At 38.9% G+C, this 18,874-nt stretch overlaps 3 protein-coding genes across 4 annotated transcripts; 1 reads left to right on the plus strand and 2 right to left on the minus strand.

Moving 5' to 3' along the window:
• Positions 1 to 469: 469 nt before the first annotated feature.
• cnga2b (cyclic nucleotide gated channel subunit alpha 2b) lies at positions 470 to 7,668 on the plus strand. The gene is made up of 7 exons (XM_078265876.1): positions 470 to 557; positions 1,949 to 2,057; positions 2,182 to 2,283; positions 3,794 to 3,970; positions 4,617 to 4,724; positions 4,851 to 4,957; positions 5,359 to 7,668. The coding sequence occupies exons 2-7, from the start codon at positions 1,957 to 1,959 to the stop codon at positions 6,846 to 6,848; spliced, it is 2,085 nt and encodes a 694-aa protein (XP_078122002.1). The 5' UTR covers positions 470 to 557; positions 1,949 to 1,956; the 3' UTR covers positions 6,849 to 7,668.
• Positions 7,669 to 9,733: 2,065 nt separating this feature from the next.
• On the minus strand, positions 9,734 to 13,561 carry rraga (Ras-related GTP binding A). 2 transcript variants are annotated; one of them, XM_078265879.1, is made up of 10 exons: positions 13,407 to 13,561; positions 12,982 to 13,079; positions 12,025 to 12,124; positions 11,854 to 11,920; positions 11,514 to 11,736; positions 11,027 to 11,122; positions 10,821 to 10,943; positions 10,624 to 10,715; positions 10,400 to 10,491; positions 9,734 to 10,308 (listed from the first exon to the last, which is right to left on the minus strand). In XM_078265879.1, exons 2-10 carry the CDS (start codon positions 13,006 to 13,008, stop codon positions 10,205 to 10,207), a joined length of 924 nt encoding a protein of 307 aa, XP_078122005.1. In that variant the 5' UTR covers positions 13,009 to 13,079; positions 13,407 to 13,561; the 3' UTR covers positions 9,734 to 10,204. The 2 variants fall into 2 exon arrangements, with proteins under 2 accessions (XP_078122005.1, XP_078122004.1); XM_078265878.1 differs by having other exon boundaries at positions 10,400 to 10,515; positions 13,407 to 13,560.
• Positions 13,562 to 15,655: 2,094 nt separating this feature from the next.
• LOC144527734 (charged multivesicular body protein 1b) lies at positions 15,656 to 18,802 on the minus strand. The gene is made up of 8 exons (XM_078265964.1): positions 18,649 to 18,802; positions 17,885 to 17,982; positions 17,627 to 17,773; positions 17,285 to 17,353; positions 17,015 to 17,122; positions 16,882 to 16,925; positions 16,544 to 16,616; positions 15,656 to 16,228 (listed from the first exon to the last, which is right to left on the minus strand). The coding sequence occupies exons 1-8, from the start codon at positions 18,662 to 18,664 to the stop codon at positions 16,184 to 16,186; spliced, it is 600 nt and encodes a 199-aa protein (XP_078122090.1). The 5' UTR covers positions 18,665 to 18,802; the 3' UTR covers positions 15,656 to 16,183.
• Between the last annotated feature and the right edge of the window lie 72 nt (positions 18,803 to 18,874).

Genomic DNA, 18,874 nt, shown 5'->3' on the forward strand with positions numbered 1-18,874 from the left:
CAACATGATTAGTTTGAATAAAGGAGAGAGGGAGAGGCAATGGTGGGAGAAGTAATCACATCCTTTACTTGTGTAAAAGTACCCACTCCACACTGTAAATCACACCAAGTATTATCAGCAAAATGTACTAAAAGTATCAAAAGAAAAAGTACTCATTCTGCTGAAAAAGTGTCCCTGTGACAGTTATGGACATGGACATTATTAGATCATTAATACAGAGATGAGCAGAGGAAAGGCACTGCCAAGAGGTTTTCCCAGAAGACTCCTCAGTCTATAGAGGACATTTGGGCTCTCAACCATTCTGCATCCCCCATCCTGCCAGTCTTCTGCATTTCCATCACATGTTTGTGATACTGAGGGGAAAGAGGGGAGGCACACAAAAAGTGTTGCAAGAACAGGACTTGGGATTGTCTTTTAAGAAGTGTTGGATGCAGTTTCACTTTTCCTCTCGTAACATCCACTGACTGAGGATGGATTGGCTGGGAGAGAGCTGCTCTGGGTGTGTCTGTGTGAAGTCACCATAAGAATGTTATTGGAGTAACTAAAGGAAACTAAAGGTAAGAATGAAGATGTGTGTGTGTGAACTGATTTATTTTCATGATTTTTGTTTTTGCAGTTACTTTGATGCTAATTATCCACGTGCTAACTTGTTAAGAATACAATTTAATGACAAATAATTACCCTACAAATATTAGTTTGAGTAAAAAAATCTATGTTTCACTGTGTTGCCAGTAAAACAAATAATCTATCTATCTATCTCATAATGTATTACATAAAAATATAAAATAAACAATATTCATATTCAATGGTATGGTTATTTATTTTATTAACACATTCCTTTTTTAAGTTTAATAATTTAAAACTTCTAGTCAATAACTATGTAATTTGCCACTACTTAAATGGAGAAAGCTCCATTTAAACCCAAGTAATTATTTATTCATAAATAATAATAATAATAATAATAATAATAATAATAATAATAATTGTTGGCAAATACTGTATATTCTCCATATATATTAAATTGTTTGCTAGTTGTTACATAAGCAATTAGTTGGAATTAATCCTATAATTAGTACCAATTTACAATGTTTTTTTCTGAGACACTTTCTATGAAATAATTGGAAAATTATTAAGAAACCATACAAAAATGCACTACCAAGAAAAATACAATAATACATGCAGTTTGCCTCTTTGCAGTTGAATTGCTACCTTTTGAACCCTGCAACCCTGTACACACTTTGCTTTCAGTTAGCACCCTGGTTTCCTAAGTGATGCTGCTCCTGAGGGAGAACAGCTGATTGGCTCGCTGAGCCTCAGAGCTTCATGCAGACTGTGTGTGTGTTTTTATTAATGATCCACCAATTAGTCACACAATGGTAACAGTCGCCTAATCACCTCGTCAGAGGTTGATAATTACTGGAATTGTTGGGTCTTTGTAAACTATAGAGGGTGGTCTAGACCTACTCTATCTGTACAGTATCTTGAGATAACTCCTGTTATGATTTGATACTATAAATACAATTTAATTGAATTGAATTGATAAGCTCTCACTGCCCTCATATTTTGGGATGGGGAGGAGGAGGGGGCACTACTGTTGTGGTTGGAAATGTATTTTAGGTGAACCTCCACCCTGACAAAACTGTATTTTAAACAATGCAGAATCAGTATCATACAGTTTCTCTTGTAGCTGCTTTTGTCACCACAGCAACCAGCTGCTGTGTTGCGGGCCAGGTGAGGGAGTGTGGCACACCAGTCCCAGTCGTCCCCCTGTCCCCTGACTATACACACGCACCATAAACACTCCCACAGACTCCTTGTAAACCATAAAAACTCTCTTCTGCTGCCACAGTGACAGAAAAAGTCAACTGAAACCATGCTCAACACTGCCTCACATTGAGTAGATAACTGCAAAGGAGGCTATAACATGAGTGTTTGTCCACACCTGCAGGTCTGAAGATGACGGGCCACACGGCTGAGAGAAATCGGTCGCCACACAACCTGTCAGTGAAGACCACCTTGGATGAGGAGATCGAGAGAGCCGAGAGTATTCTCAGCCGGTGAGGACAACTATAAAATCATCTATTATGTATTTGTCTTAGAGGTTTGTTTCAGAGAAGCAAAGCATGTAATGTGCAATATGTAAACGCTGACGTGTGTTTTTTGATGCGTTTTCACTCCCAGGGTGCCATCTGTGTGTGATGACACATCCTCAGAGCTACAAAAAATTGCTTCTCTTGACCCTAATGGACACAATTCTTTTCAAAGGGACGGAGCCATCTCAAGGTAAAGCTCCAACATCGTGGCACGTCACCCTTCTTCACAAAGCTTTTAGAAACTAATGAAACATTATTGTGCAGCTCTATTTATGTTATTTTATCTTATTTTGTCGCAAATGTTTAGATGTTTTTTTTTTTTTTTAAAACAGCCCACAAAAGTTTATAGAAAGAGATTTTAAAGTGTTTTTAAAGGTCCCATATTGTAAAAAGTGAGATTTCCATGGCTTTTGTGATTATGAAGCAGTTCAAGATACTACATAAATGCTGTAAAGGTATAAAAAAAAAAAACTCAATCCACAGAGAACTGCTCACAGCTGTATTCAGAAAAAGTGCCTTTAAACAAGCTGTCAGGACTTCCGTACGGTTGTGATGTCATAACTACACTAAGGAGAAAGTGCCGTTACAGTGCCGTAACTGTCATTCCCCGGCTGCAATGACGGTGCAGAAAGAGGACAGATGCGTAAGACCCGGTACTGCTTACAAGTCAGAGCACACTTTGAGGGCTGTTTTGTGGGAGGGGGGCCTTAAAGAGACAGGTGCTGAAATGGAGCTTTTCAGACAGAGGGTGAATACAGGTATATTCAGACAGACAGTATGAGAAATGAGTTTTTTTTTACATTAAAGCATGTAAACATGTTCTAGTAGAAACCCAAAATACAAATATGAACCTGAAAATGAGCATAATATGGGACCTTTAAGGTGACACGCTATTTAAATAACACTTAATGTATACTGGATTCTAGCACCCAAAGACCATGATGACCAAAATGTTGGTGAAGCATTTTGTGTACTAGGAGCATATAACCAGAGAAATGGTTTCACATCTTATTCTGTCATTGTGATAAACTAATTATTGATGTAGTTTTAGCTGTTCCTATCCCAGAGTCTAAAGAAAAAAATGCAGACATTTGTTAAAAGAAGATCAGACCCTGTTGGATTTTTTCAGTTGCTTACAGAAACACTTTAAGAACAACAACTTGTTAAAAAATGGATTTTTTTTACAGTAAAAGAAGTAAATGTATCCAAAAATATATGCTGGATAAGCCAATACAAACACAATCTACTTTGAGGAAGTTTTTCCAAAACAATTTAATATGTTTAAAGGTTACTTTTTACATTTTATTGTAAGTCGCTTTGGAAGAAAGCATCTAAATAAATGTAATTTTGTACATATATGTTTCAAATAAATTGTGATTCCTAGTAGAATCATCTGACCTATTGGTTCCCAAACTGGAGTTACACCAAGTAACGTAGGGAGGTACGTGACAGAAAAAAATCATATAAGAGTGCCAAAATGAGACCAAATGAGATTGTAGTCAAGCTAAACTGTATTGGTTTCTTAATATGTTTAAGTTGTTATGCAGCTCCTCGAGATGTGTACCTCGTGTCATAGTCATGCTGTTACTTTCATATATGCTGAGAAAGTTCTTCAAAACGTTATGAGAGCTTGTATATTTATTGTGTGTGTGTGTGTGTGTGTGTGTGTGTGTGTGTGTGTGTGTGTGTATGTATATCAGACTGGTGAGCCTGGTGGTGAGACTGAGGGAATGGGCACACAGAAGCCTGGTGGAGGAAGAGGAGCGGCCCGATTCCTTCCTGGAGCGTTTTCGTGGCCCTGAGCTGAGAACGGCCCCCAGCCGCATCAGCAACACGCAACCAGATGCCAATGGCAACAATGCCAAAGGGATCTTTAGGTATGCCTGCCATCTGTCACCCTGAACCATTACTATGCACTTTGATATACACTATAGGCACTGGGTGACCTGAAGAATAGAAACACGCAATCCAGTTCTAGTAAAACAAAATACCTTTGTAAAACATAATACTGATACTGTAATACTGACAAATCCTGTTGATACCAGAAACACAGACTTTTTAAAAGTCACCTCTTCTGCACACAGCATTACTGTTTAGGTTCAAATTTGCCCAGAGGTCACAACACAGTGACACTTGAGCAAATCAGAAGGCAAACATAAAGCCTCAATGTGTCCATTAGGTCATAGATATGTCCTGGTTTTAGCCAAAAGGACAGGTCAGCACTCAGAGGTGTTGATTCAACTCTGTGATAGTTTATGTTGCTGTATATGCGATTGCAATATACTGTACAGTGTTTTTAATATTTGCTTCACTAAATAAGGACACTTAATGTATAATGCACACACAACACGAATTCTCAGTTGCTAGAAATAATATTATGTATTTCAGAGCTATTGTGTTGCATTGCTCTTGCAGCTGTTTCTATTTTTCTCCATGTCTTTGCAGTAATATGTACTAACTACTCTAAAGAAATATAACTGTATTATTAAGACTGTATTATTTGCAATCTCTCCATGCTTTCAGGAAAAAGTGGGATTTGTTTGTGGTGTCCCCATCCGATAACGCCTACTACCACTGGTTATTTGTCATCGCCGTAGCGGTGCTCTACAATTGGTTCTTCGTTGTAGTGAGGTAATAACACCACAGTTGTTAACTGTTGGAGCCCTGCAGCCTCCAGAGATGGGTGATGGATGTAGTGAATGGGTGCACTACTTGTTAGGCTGGAGCAGTGAATCATTTTTCATTTTATATTCTCAGGGCATGCTTTGAACAGTTACAGGTGGACAATTACATCTGCTGGCTGGTGTTGGACTACCTCTCTGACTTTGTGTACATAATGGACACTTGCGTTCGTCTTCGCACAGGTAACCTATTTCAAAATACAGCTTGTGGCGTCACGACACAATGTATTACACCACAGAAGTGCAAAGCTTTAAATTGCCAATGTGTATATTTGTATGTTCATAGGTACACGTTTTTGTTTGTGGAAAAATATGACAATCCTGGTTGAAATTGGCATAGTTTTGGTCACTTTCAGTCCATTAACCAATGATTTGATGACCCAATTTAAATTAGCACTTCTAGAAACTTCTGGGGGGGGGAGCAAATCAAGTTGTAAACACAATACTGACATATTATCATCTTGGGTAAATGAGAACGTCAAACAGTAAAGTTGCAGGACAGAAAACCAAAACAATGAGCTGAAAACTACAGTGAACTGAGATCACTGCTCAGCTAAATGTGTGCTCTATTCTTCTTGTCTCAGGATTCCTGGAACAAGGTTTGCTGGTGAAGGACCATGCCAAGCTTAGAGACAGCTACGTCAGAACATTACAGTTCAAGCTGGATGTACTGTCAATCCTGCCCACTGATCTGGCATACATCGCCACCGGCATCCACACGCCACAGCTCAGGTTCAACCGTCTGCTGCGCTTCCCGCGCATGTTTGAATTCTTTGACCGCACTGAGACACGCACCAACTACCCCAACATCTTCCGTATCGGCAACTTAGTGCTTTACATCCTGATCATCATTCACTGGAACGCCTGCATCTTCTACGCTATATCCAATTCTTTGGGATTTGGCTCGGACACTTGGGTGTACCCAGACGACTCCAAACCTGAGTTTTCCTCCCTGACTCGGAGTTACGTCTACTGTCTGTACTGGTCAACTCTTACTCTTACCACTATTGGAGAGATGCCTCCACCTGTGCGGGATGAGGAGTACTTATTTGTGGTCTTTGACTTTCTTGTTGGGGTGCTGATCTTTGCTACAATTGTGGGAAACGTTGGCTCCATGATTTCCAACATGAATGCCACCCGTGCCGAGTTTCAAGCCCGGATCGATGCCATCAAACACTACATGCACTTCCGCAAAGTCAGCAAAGAACTGGAGACACGTGTCATTAAGTGGTTCGACTACCTCTGGACCAACAAGAAAGCAGTAGATGAGAAGGAGGTGCTTAAGAATTTGCCAAACAAACTGCGGGCTGAGATTGCTATTAATGTACACCTGGAGACCCTGAAGAAAGTACGCATTTTTCAAGACTGTGAGGCAGGCCTGCTTGTGGAGCTCGTGCTCAAACTACGCCCCCAGGTCTTCAGTCCAGGGGACTACATATGCAGAAAAGGGGACATAGGGAAGGAGATGTATATCATTAAAGAGGGGAAGCTGGGTGTGGTGGCCGATGACGGGGTGACACAATACGCTCTCCTCACCGCTGGCAGCTGCTTCGGGGAAATCAGCATCCTGAACATAAAAGGTAGTAAAATGGGAAATCGTCGGACAGCCAACATTCGCAGCTTGGGATACTCGGATCTCTTCTGCCTCTCTAAGGATGACTTGATGGAGGCGGTGGCCGAGTATCCAAATGCTAAGACTGTACTAGAGGAGAGGGGCCGGGAGATCTTGATGAAGGAGGGTCTGCTGGATGAGAACACAGAGAACGGCGGGCTGCAGAAAGAGGACACAGAGGAGAAGGTGGAGAGGCTGGAGTCCTCTCTGGACACCCTTCAGACTCGCTTTGCCCGTCTGCTCAGCGAATACAACAACACTCAGCAACGGCTGAAGCAGCGCATCACTCTGCTGGAGCGACAGCTGAACCAAACGGACTGTGGCGTAGATGCAAGTGATGGCATGGATGCAGATGCAGAGACGGTCAATGAAACAGACCCTGGGCCTGTTGCCCATACAGATGGGTCTCCACATCGGAGTAATGTCCAAATGGAGGACAAAAAGAGCCCAACAAAACACTAACTCGATTTAATTCCATTTTAATTATAGTGTCAAATCATAACAGACGTGATCTCAGGACACTAGATAGAGTAGGTCTAGACCACACTCTATAATTCACATAGACCCAACAATTCTTTCAAGAGCAATTGCACTTATTGCAGTGGCAGCGAGGAAAAAGTACTTTCAACAGGCAGAAACCTCAGACAGAACCTGGCTCTTGGTGGGCGGCAATCTGCCACAACCGGTTGGTCACACTAAGGAGATTTTATCTCCTGAAATACTTTACAGATTCATTAACAGTATAAAAAAAACCATGACCCTTTGTTACTTTCATTGTGAGAATGTTTTAGCTAAGTGTAAAGAGATGTCTGCATGTCAATAAACATGAAAAGAAAGTGGACAACACTGCTATGCCCATGCAGTCTTTTGAGTTCTCATCTATGCCAAAACTAGTGAGTTGAATGTATGTTTAATTGGTGGCTTTAAAGTGACTTCCCAGATCAAGCTAATTCAAGTTAGGGAGAAAACATTACTGATGAGAAAACATTCTAAACTAGAGTACATTAAAAACCTGCAAATGAAGTTTAAAATTCACTTTTTAGATTCCAGACTTAAAAGCACCGGAAATTACTTCTAGTTTTTGCGTCACTTGTAAACATCTTATGTTCGGTTGCATCAGCTGAGGGATTCAGTTCTCTCGACATCTACGTATTATGCTCTGGCCCTGTACACCTAATCTCTTGCTGCTCCTCCTGGGGGGAAAAAAGTCCAAGGAGAGACGGTAGAAGGTGATTTGCTGAGTTAATATACACAAACACAATTCTTTTCCAGTGTCTTTATGTTCCACATTAGATCTGAATCAGACATATGATGATTATCATAAACACCTTTTGACATTTTTTTTTATCTACTTTGTGGGACACTTTAGTGGAGTTCTTTGCATTGCAAATGATTTTAGCTCTGGTGAAGGGACTCACATGCAATGTGCAGCTTCTGTTTTTTTCAGTTGTTCAAAGGTTTATTTGCTATAAGATTAGTCTTAATCAGTCTTATATTAAAACGAGTAAGCCATTGTGTCTTTGCATTTAGTTGCTCCCATTTCTATTATGCAGACTCACTCTCTGCAGCAAGGGACTGGGGATTTTCCAGCCCTCTGCATTCCAGGATACAACTCAAGCACATGAGCAGTGTCGATACACGCAGCTGGAACAATGCCTCTGCAAGCAGAGCTGGCCACAATAAAGGACAGGAGGTAATGAGGGCATAGGTGTGGGATCAAGTACCATGGACAAATCTCCAGTTACCTGCCGTAGGCTGGGCAAACAGCATGAATGTATATGAAGTCTCTCTATTGTATCACATTAGAAAGACAGCTCTTGATAGGCAGTATATGAAGAGCTCAGTCTTGGCCTAAATATAACCCTAATATGAGATTAAATATTAGATGTGAAATTCACAGTAAATGTGTGATTAGCAAATCAAAAGATATCTATGCATGAGCTAAATTTCATTAAATATTTAATAATAAATAATTGTCATCAGTATTCCATGGCAATATTTCAATGCATGGGTTGAATAAACTGGACTATATCATTGAAATGTAGTCAAAATTATGCTTTTATGTAATCTAGCACCTCCAACTTTCACTTTACAACCCAATTTGTCCCAGTTTAAACCAATATGCCTAGATGTCTTTTAGCCTGCAAATCACCCAAACCATGCTAACCAAAATTTTGTCTGGCTCAAATAATGTAAAGCTGTGTGTGAAGCCCATGCATGCCATTAAAGCCGTATTAATTAGTATTAATCTCTCTCAACTTTAAAAACAAAAACAAAATACTTTTCACCAATCACAGCCGTTTATACCTTGATAATTTCTCATGTAGTCATGAATGTTTGTTCTAGAGAAAAATTATATTTTTGAAGCCACATTTTCAGAGGCTTTAAAGTGCTCATATTGTGCTTTTTGGCTTTTCCCCTTTCCTTTATTGCGTTATATATCTTTTTGTGCATGTTATAGGTTTACAAAGCGAAAAAGCCCAAAGTCCACCCCAAAGGGACTTACCATCTTCCAGAGAAAACACTGTTCACAAACTGCTCCAAACTGCTCTATTGTAGTCCAGCCTTTACTTCCGTGATGAACGTGCGTCACTTTGTAACACACGTTATAATGCTCACCTAGCTGCTAGCATGGCACTCCCTCATACTCTGCAACTGACAAGCCGGCAGTACTCACTGTGCATGTGTTACTCCCAACAAAGATGGTACAGAAGTGCGATGCCTCAGTCTGTAGCTAAAACAGAGAGCTCAACACACAGGGTGAAAAGAGGAGCTGCAGCAATGTGCAGTACAACAAATATATGGTGTTTTCTGAAAATTAAACCACATAAACCTATTCTGGTACAACCTCTAAATACAATTATGAACCTGAAAATGAGCATAATATGAGCACTTTAAGTGCTTATTAAGATACTAAGGATACCAAAAGTCATTCTGAGTTACAAGCACTTAGCTGTTTGTTACATTGTTAAATTCACTGATTGTGTTGTGCTTGTAACATTCTGCTCCATCTGAACACACACTGCTGTCGACTTAATAAAAATTGCTTAACAGGTGCACTGAACTGTCCTGTACACCCCCCTGTACACACACACACACACACACACACACACACACACACACACACACACACTTTGCCACCATATGTCGCGTACAGACAACTGGTGCGGAGTGTCAAAAGGACACTGACACTGCTGTGAATTAAAGAAACATGAACCCTCTCTGAGCAGGATGTTTTTTTACAGGAAGTTAATATGTACTGATTTGTATATGTTCATAACATATGTACCATAAATATGGCATTTTTTCCCCCAAATGTTGATCAAGTGGTGAGCAGTGTCAAAATGTTGAAGCAGAAAAAACACGTCACATTTATTTTTCTGAATATAACTATATTGTTCGTACTTTAAAAGTGTAACAGCTTACAAACTGCAAATCTGCTGCTTATCATTTGGAGACAACATCCCCAGACCACTGGGATTCACTGCATGTAGTGAACAAATCTACTGTATACGACAAAGTGTGACAGCAAAGGTGGCCCCCTTCATAGTAAACACAACTATTCATTTTACTTTATTACGTTGAGTTAGGGCAAATATTCCAACAGAATGTATCGCTGTTCAAGATACCTATGATCACTGTAGAAATTAGACTAAAAGAAAATATGATTTCTATAATAACTGTAAGAACTGTGATTGAATGTGAAAATATAGATGAAACAGTGCTGCTCATACGTTTCAGAGCTGGAAGACCGCAACATGCCAGCTGCGGTCTGTGGACTGATTGGCTGAGAGTATCCACTGGAACAAACAAACCGGCTAGCGCATTCGCATGTGCAGGCTGTGCTTGGGTCCATCCACCCGCTCCAACTTCTCAAAGTGTTTCCTAGCATTACGGATATTGATGAGAGTGGCTGCAGATGCTAGAAAAAAAGAGACACCGATTTTTATTATGCCGATTTGGTTTCCTAACTGCCCATTCTTTGCGGATAAATGTTCATCCTCACTACTTACGAATGGAGGGGTCCGACATGATGACCATGACATATGTGTTGGAGGTGAAGACGTCAATGAAGGCCGCAAAGTTGGAGTTCCTCACTTCCATGCTTTGGAAAGAGGCTGCAAGTTTACTAGAATAAAAATGTGATTTAAAAAAAAAAAAAAAAAATCAGAAACATCACAAACATTTAGTAGGTGATGTGTGGAGTGAAGTTGATGTTTTTGCAGACTGAACTTACCTACAGCTGAGTTTGAACTGTTTGATAATGTTACTGATCTTTTCAAACCGGTGAGCATCGCGCTGCTCTTTGCACTGATAGTGGGAGATCACCTGCATTTACAAAACACCATAAAAAAACAAGAAAAAAAACATTCATTACCAGATTCAGAGTTTCTGCCCAGACACAGTTGAGACAGAGGAAGCAATTGCTCTCACCAGGAAGGTGGCTCTCTCAAACAGAAGAACTTCATCTGCCTCTATGATCTGCGCAAAATTTCTCAGGTTCGTCTCCAGCTGCTGGACGTTTGGGATGAGCTGGTACACTATGCTAGACCAGGCCTGCGAAGACATTAAAACATGTTTCTTACAGTGTCAACTTCATTACCCGACATCTGAACATACAACCAGTTAAACGTCACAACCTTATACAGGGTTTCGTCCCAGATTGATGTCCTGAAGCACGTGCAAGCCAAAGGTCTGGACAGTCTCTTCAGATCTTCTTCACGCTCCTTAAAGATCTGTAAAAACACTGAAGATAGTCAGTCACATGGAATGTAGTGAAGCAGTTACAGTTTTAGTAAATTAACAACCATTATTATATTTAATAGGTATTCTTATTGAGCATGATTATTAATACTTTCAAAAGAAACAGTTTAAACATTTAATGTTATACCATCATTTCATTTATCTCCTCTTTTTTGTTAGAGGTACTTTTTCGTCCCTGGTATCACGAAAGAAATTCTTTAATAAAGTTCTACCACTAAGAGCACCAATTGTGCCAACAAAAAAAAAGACAGCAGCACCGGTGTTTCTGGTGACACTGTTAACATGGCTGTCAAACTGTCTGCATGTTATTGTGCACAACACATGTGCATATACTAATAATAAAATTAAAAAAGTTAAGCTTACCAAATCTCTCTGATCTTCCTGCACCAGATCCATTTTGTGAACGAGGCAGAACACTTTAGCGTCGGGGGAGTTCTGCAGGATGGCCTCCAGACAAGACTGGTAGTAGTGCATGTCTTTCTCCAGCTCACGGCTCTCAACATCAAATACATAAATAAGCACCTCTACATTTCTGAAAATGTTGTCCCTCTGGCTGGTGAAGTAGTTCTCCATAAACGTGTCCTGTCTGTTGGGTGAAGGGAGCACAGAGCACCGTTTCACAGAGGGTTTCAGATTAGTGGAAAGACTTTAGAATTGTCAAAGCTGGTCAAAAGATGGCAAATAATGAACAAGTGTGCTTTACCCTCCACAGTCCCACAGATTTAGAACCAGATTGCCAAGAAACCGTACATGGGAGTGCTCTACGTCAACTACATTAAACAAAGGATGAAACGATTGTTTTATAGATGAAATTAGAGAAACACCAAGCATCAAACATTTATCATTTAGCATCTTTCTTTTAAAGTACTCTTACTTGTAGCTCCAAGGCGGCGTGTGTCTCGAGCTATGTAATTGGCAAAGATGATTGATCTCATACTGGTCTTCCCAGACCCACTTTTCCCCATCAGTAACACCTGAGAGCAAGAATACAACAGATTAGACCATCAGTGAAGTTAAATCCTTGCATTCACTCAAAGTATCAAAAGCAAAAGTACTCATTATGCAGCAGAATGACCCCTGCTAGTGTTATTATATATTATGTGATTATTAGCGCATATAACTTTTTATTTTAATATTGTAGGTAGTCGAGAGAGTTGATTTTAATTGCTTTATATTCTGTTGGGTAGTTAAATCCGTAACAATGCAGCATATTCTATATATGTTTGTACATAACATCTTAGAAGTCTAAGAATTGTTTGACACCAAAAAGCCTGTAAATTAAATGATTTTTTTTAAAATACATTGTTTATTAATTTCATGTATATTTTCTGTAAATCTTATCTGCCTACATAATGGTCTGAAATGGTGCTTCATAGAATCTTCCAAACAGAAATACTAAAATCCCTTCATTTTTATCTTAATTCAATGTGGTTGATTTGCCAAAAAATATCTGTCACATGAAGCTACTGACATTAGAGAATTTAAGAATCGGCCTTCAAAAGACCACCATGTCTATAAGTCAGTGATTGTTAAACTTAAACTCCTCCTCGGGTTGTTGAAATCACCAAAGTCATTTAGAGAATGAAGGAAAGGATCATTTGTGCTGGACTTGCCGAATAGAAGAGGGAAGTCCTGGGTTTTCATTATCATGGCAGGTAGGACTAACATTACATCTTCCATGAGAATTTTAAGAAATTGGAAAACAGCTAAAGTTCCAAATTAAACAGACTGGGTAGATGCATGAAATGTAATTAGTACTCAAGTAAAGTACAACCACCTGAATATAAAGTAAGTTACCACTACTTGTGATGCGACAAAGTCAATGCTTCACCTTTTTCTTCATTGCTGTGCTTGACATCCCCCTCAGCAGACACGATGTAGAGTATTTCTCTGAGCTGCAAGTCAGGTGACTTTATTCAGTGTATGCAGCTGCAGAACAAACACAAATATGTTTCACCTAGCTGTCACTAGGCTCTCCTGAAGCAGAACAAACGTATCAAATGTACTACAAAAGACACGTTTAAACGCTTAAATGACAAGGCAAACATGTGTCACCAGGCATGAGCTTCCTAGACACAGAACATAATAATAGATAAACAGTTGACTAACTTTATTAAAACTCTGTTCGCTGTTCCGAATAAACACCTAAGCTAATGCTATGTTAGCTAGCACGACAAACAGTCAAGTAGCTTAGACGAGCTAAACGGCTAACGTTAGCTAGCCAAGTTAAACCTCAGTACTGTATAGTCTACTTACAGCGACAAGGTAGAACGGTTACTCAGATTCAAGCAATTTTCGCCTATAATTTGTATTTGTTTTTAAGAATACAGTTCTATAACGTTACATTACTGGTAGAAGCAGCAGTGAAGTCAAGATCAGCTGCTTCCTGTTTACGCCAAAGTCACATGAGAAGACGAAGGGGGTTTTCTCGCCAACAGAGTTTGCTTCGTTCTTAGGTCGTGTTCAGGACACGCGCAGATTCATGTCGAAAATAGTTTTAGTATTTACTACTAGTACATTTAAATTAAAAACTAAATGTAAAGTATACTGCATTTATTACTACTAACAGTATGGCATTTATTTACAAGAACCTATTGAAGGTATTTGAAAAGGTTGCGTTCACCATCCTTGTAAAACTGAAAAATATTAGCTTTACCCACTTGATTCTTTGTGTCATTTTCCGTTCACAGGCACATTAAAGTTATTTTCAGAAATAAAAAGAACAAATTAATGAGTATATGAATAATTAAATAGTTAAGTTAAATTCCTCTTCCTGTAGATTCTAATTTAGTGGTTTACAGGATACTTTAGGATAAAGTAGCCTACAAATAATTAATAACACATTTTGTGTCTCTAATAAAGTAATTATAGTAAGTCTTATGATGTGAAATTTAATTAATATCCTTTGGTAAAGCAGCGTGTATGAATGGGTAAATCTGACTGAGAAAAATCTGACTTTTCCTGCATGCATCATAATTAAAATCATAGATCATGTGAGAGACGAAATGATGGTGCCCTTTCTTGGGGATGCTTAATGCTGGGGCCTAAAGTTTTCTTTTTCACCTTATGTTTAATGACTTTCTAGCAAAGCTGCTTTCTTCAGTTCAATGAACCATCGTGTGCAATAATCCATAGTGTGCAATAAATACGTTTCTTCGTTCAAAGTTCAAGATAATGTTGTGTTTCTCGCACTGGGCACTACAGGGAAGTTAACGTCATGATTATGGAGGGGTTGGGTTTAAGCCATGGCTGTATAATAATAATGTTAAAGCACCCCCACTATGAATGTCGTTATTGGACTCAAAGATAGCCCCTACTCACTTGAATGGAATTTGCATAAGCCATGGCTGTATAAGGTATAAAAAATAAAAAAAAGTTTGCTTCCGAATTGTGCGGCCTCATGCACATTAGTAACATTGACCCCGTCCATACCCAGCTTTCTCAGTAAATCCATGAGTTACAGCTTTTGTAACTCAAACACAATCTTTTATTCAGCATTTCTTTGACTTTGCATTTATTTTAACAGACAGTGTAAACACACTGTTATGCATGTGTCTGGTAGTTAGGCACAGTGTGGCAGTGGCTTTATCTAAGGAGCAAAGTGTGCTGTGTGACTTTTAGTCTGTCAAAGGTAAGAAAGACCAGTGAAATAAATATTGCTAATATGTTTTCACTTACTTTATCTGTACAGTTTACTTGGGCTATCCTTAACTAAATAACTTCTTCACATGCATTAAATACGATGACCACGGTAAATTTGATATCTCTCTTACTGAACATGGCTCAGCTGAAGACAGTATAATGTTTTTCTTACACAGAACTGTTTTAGAGAAGTCAAAACTAATCCATCACTGTGGATTAGTTCTGACTTCATCTGCATGCAGTGGAGCACACAATTTAAAAAATGGTTTGTAAGGACTTCCTCTTGAAGGGAACTATGATTACCAAGTGGGACATAGTGACAACAAACAGAGGGCAAAGACAGAGAGCAGCTAATTTGGACCACTCGTCTCCTTTGGGTTGATGGGCAAATGAGAGAATTCGCTGGCGATGACATTGCCAGAAATAATACACTAAAGCAAGGAGAGCTCCTTAAGGCACACCTGAAAGACTAATTGTCATCTTTTATATGATTATATTACATTATATTAGGATCCTTTGTATTTCTGATAAAACGTCTTATGAATGCTTAGTACTCAATGCACTTTTAGTCTAAGACGTTTTTTCTTTTGGTTCTCTGAGGATATGCATTAGCTAAATTGCATATATTTTCTACAAATATCAGCACCTACACTTTGTTGATAAATGAGACCCTTTGTCTCTTGTTCACCCCGACAGCTGGAAGCACCAATAATAAAAACACACTGCCATTTCTACCAAGGACATAAAGTATGTGACTTTGTTTTGCAGTTCATTTTCAAAATGGACATTTTACTATAGATGAAATAGAAATTGATATGGAATGACTAAAAATGATTAAAACGTTTTTTTTTAAAGCAAAGAGATAAAAGTATTATAAAACTTTATTGTGTACTGTAAACAAAGTACTAAACAAAGTCATTTCAAAAGTAAGCGTGACTGTCTTTCACACTACGAAATGAAGAAGAGAGAAAACATATATGTTAACCCGTCCAAAACATCCTTGGCCTATAAATACAGGGTGATAACTGCCACGCTCAATATATATAATAAAGAAAAAAAATAAAAAAAATAAAAAATAAATGAATAAAGTTCTTAAGTATGCATATTAAATGATAAGGTTACATTAGATCTTCCTCATGGGTAAATATGTATATTCAAGAAATATATACATTTTTCATAACTAGCATCTCTGTAAGTTTACAGAATCCAAAGGTTATTATTAACACACAACCAACATTATCCCCAAGAAGATGATACAGTAGCTCCTCGACAGAGAACCAGGAGATGTAAAGAGAAGAAAAAGACATGTAAATGAAAAAGGTGTTTGGGAGTAATATTCAGGTAGTGTTCTGGGGCTCTGCATGACGGGACCAGTCCACTGCAGTTGTCCCTCACATTTGATCTCGAAGTTTGGCGAGCCTATTAGACAGTTCATCCTTTGGACAAAAGAGAGCAAACACAGGCATTAGTGAGGGAAGATGAGAGAAGAATCAGGGTTATTTGGACTATCAACTCTTGGTTTGACAAATACACAGTATCATTAGCAGATATGTGGGCACTAATGTGACGCCGTCTTAAATGTTTAAATTCAACAACAAACACTTCCTGTGTCTTTGTCACTCAATCTATGTGATAAACCCTTCATTTACATTGCTACAAGCAATCAGGTTTATTTGAACTTTTAAATGTACATTTCAGTTTATCTGTGCCAGATAAACGATTTAAACACCAAGTGTGCATATGTACCGTACCTGTTCTGCAGAGGCCACGCTGGTACCCACTGATCCTGTGGTTCCCTGAGGGAGCTCCATGTTCAGGTCCAACCTAAACATGATGCACACACCGACATTCAAACCTTATTTTTAGATTACAAACACAACGTCTTTGCTCACATTATACTAAATAATACTGTCTAAAATATTAATCATAATCAAAATGTTGATAACATTAATACCTATCAAATACTTTGAAATAACCGCAATGTACGCTTCAGCCTAGGCCTGTATTCTACGAATGCACACCATACAGCTGTATATATGATTTAACACAATTTCACAAAAAAATGTTGAGACAAGCAATGAAAGGTTACCCTGCTTCATCAGCAAGTTGATGCATCAATGATTCCACTTGATTCTGAAAAAACACATTACATTTACAGTGAATGCGTTTGTCTTTATAAAACACAACAAGAAAGAATATAAGTGTCCAGCAAAGAAATGTACCTGCGGTGTTGTGAGTGTTGTTGTGCTGCTCATGGTGTCCTCCATATGGGCTGTCTGAACATCCAGAGTTTCAAACTGGTGCTCAAATTTGTCCATGAGACCTGAAATCTAAAAAAACAAAAAAAAACAACAACAAAAAAAACATGTGTGTGAGACATTGTTTTATAACTCAGATGAGTTTGCTATCAACTTCTGTTATGGCAGTTACATTGTTTTTGCTAAAAAGAAAATTGGAAGACAATTTTATTTCATGTTTAAATGACACTCTACCTTTTCCAGATTCATACTCTTCAGAGTGGCATCCATGCCTTTCACCACTCCAGCCATAGATTTTGTGACCTGTGAAATAAAAACACCATCACTAAAATGACAACAAACAAGCTTTCTTAAGCCTGAATTGGCAATCTTCTGTAACTGATTTCCAAGGCCTATAACAGTATACAGTAGTCTCGCATTGCCAGACCCTCCTCCACACAGCATTCCAGGATGGGAGAAAATATAAGAGAAAAATAAGGGACATCAGGTGGAATTTCCGGTGGCACCTGAAAAATCCCGGAAGTGGGACGTAGTTGATATATAGACTAATATGCAGTGACCCAGTATTCAATGTACCTGGTTCATTGTAACTGCAGTTTGGACCCTCGCTGCCACTGCATCTATCCGAGCACTCATCCTCAGGAAATTCACAGACTGGTTCTTCTGTCTTATGGCATTCTCTGCATGGATCCTCGCCACTTCCATATTCCCCTTCTGGATGGCCTAGAGACGACACAAAATAAGGTGGTTCAGTAAAATCTTCTGCAGCCAACACCAGCCGGTGGGTTATCATAATGTGCCATCTTGATGACCAGCTTCAGAAGGGCAACTTACTTTCTTAACTTTAGTCTTCTCTGCTTTTTCCTCTTTGTCACATTTCTTGGAATTTCTTTGGAGTTCTTTGGCAGCAAACTTTAAATTGAAGAGCTGTTCTGTAATACAAGGTTAAAGAAGAACACAAAAACAACAAGCAACCTTTGATAACTGTTTAGTGTCAGTGTTGCAAGAGGAAATAGCAGTGGGAGGTCTTGACATATATGTATAATGTCTCTAAATCCCTGTTCCCATTTGTTATGTAATTAATTCAACTCAGATCCTGTTAATAATTGTTGGAATTGCATTTAATCAAGACCATACTAGGTTTTGTCCCTTTCTGGAAAAATGGTTTGCTCGATTAGTAATCCAACTGTGGCTCTATGTTCCTATTTTATTCCCATAGGTTTAACGTTTCTGACATTTAATCTAGTATTTAAAATTAACACATTTATCACAGCTGTATATTTGACGTAAACGTAACGTTATGTCCGTTCGGAGCTAACGTTATATACTCTAGTAACGTTACATTTTAAATGCAGGTTTCATTAGCAAGAAGCTTCCAAGGCCTTCTGTCCCATTTTACGACGGCTGGAATTGACTATGACATGTTCAGGTAATATAATAAGGCAGCACTTGTGCCTTAGTTGAATATCTGACCTACTTAATAATTGTTGAGCTGTCTGTCACACATATAACGTTAACTCTCGCCATGTTGTTATTTTCGGTCTTAACGTTACACCACAGTGTTACGTCCTTTTCTCGTCGCTGTTTTAAAAGGATACTTTCCATGTTCGGCATCTTGAGGCGACTCTTAGCGAATCCAACAATAACAATATCAAATCCTTACGGACAGTCCCAAAAGAGTAGTTCAATAAAGCAAAACTTGTCAGTGAAACTTCAGCCTTTCGGGTTTCGGTCGCCTTCTTCTGCACTTCCTGATGTCTTACCAAAATATGAATGACGTCAGCATCACGTGGTGGCGGTCACGAGGGAAGTGTCCCCCCCCCC

The sequence above is a fragment of the Sander vitreus genome, chromosome 13 (assembly GCF_031162955.1).
Source record: "Sander vitreus isolate 19-12246 chromosome 13, sanVit1, whole genome shotgun sequence".
Classification (NCBI taxonomy): domain Eukaryota; kingdom Metazoa; phylum Chordata; class Actinopteri; order Perciformes; family Percidae; genus Sander; species Sander vitreus.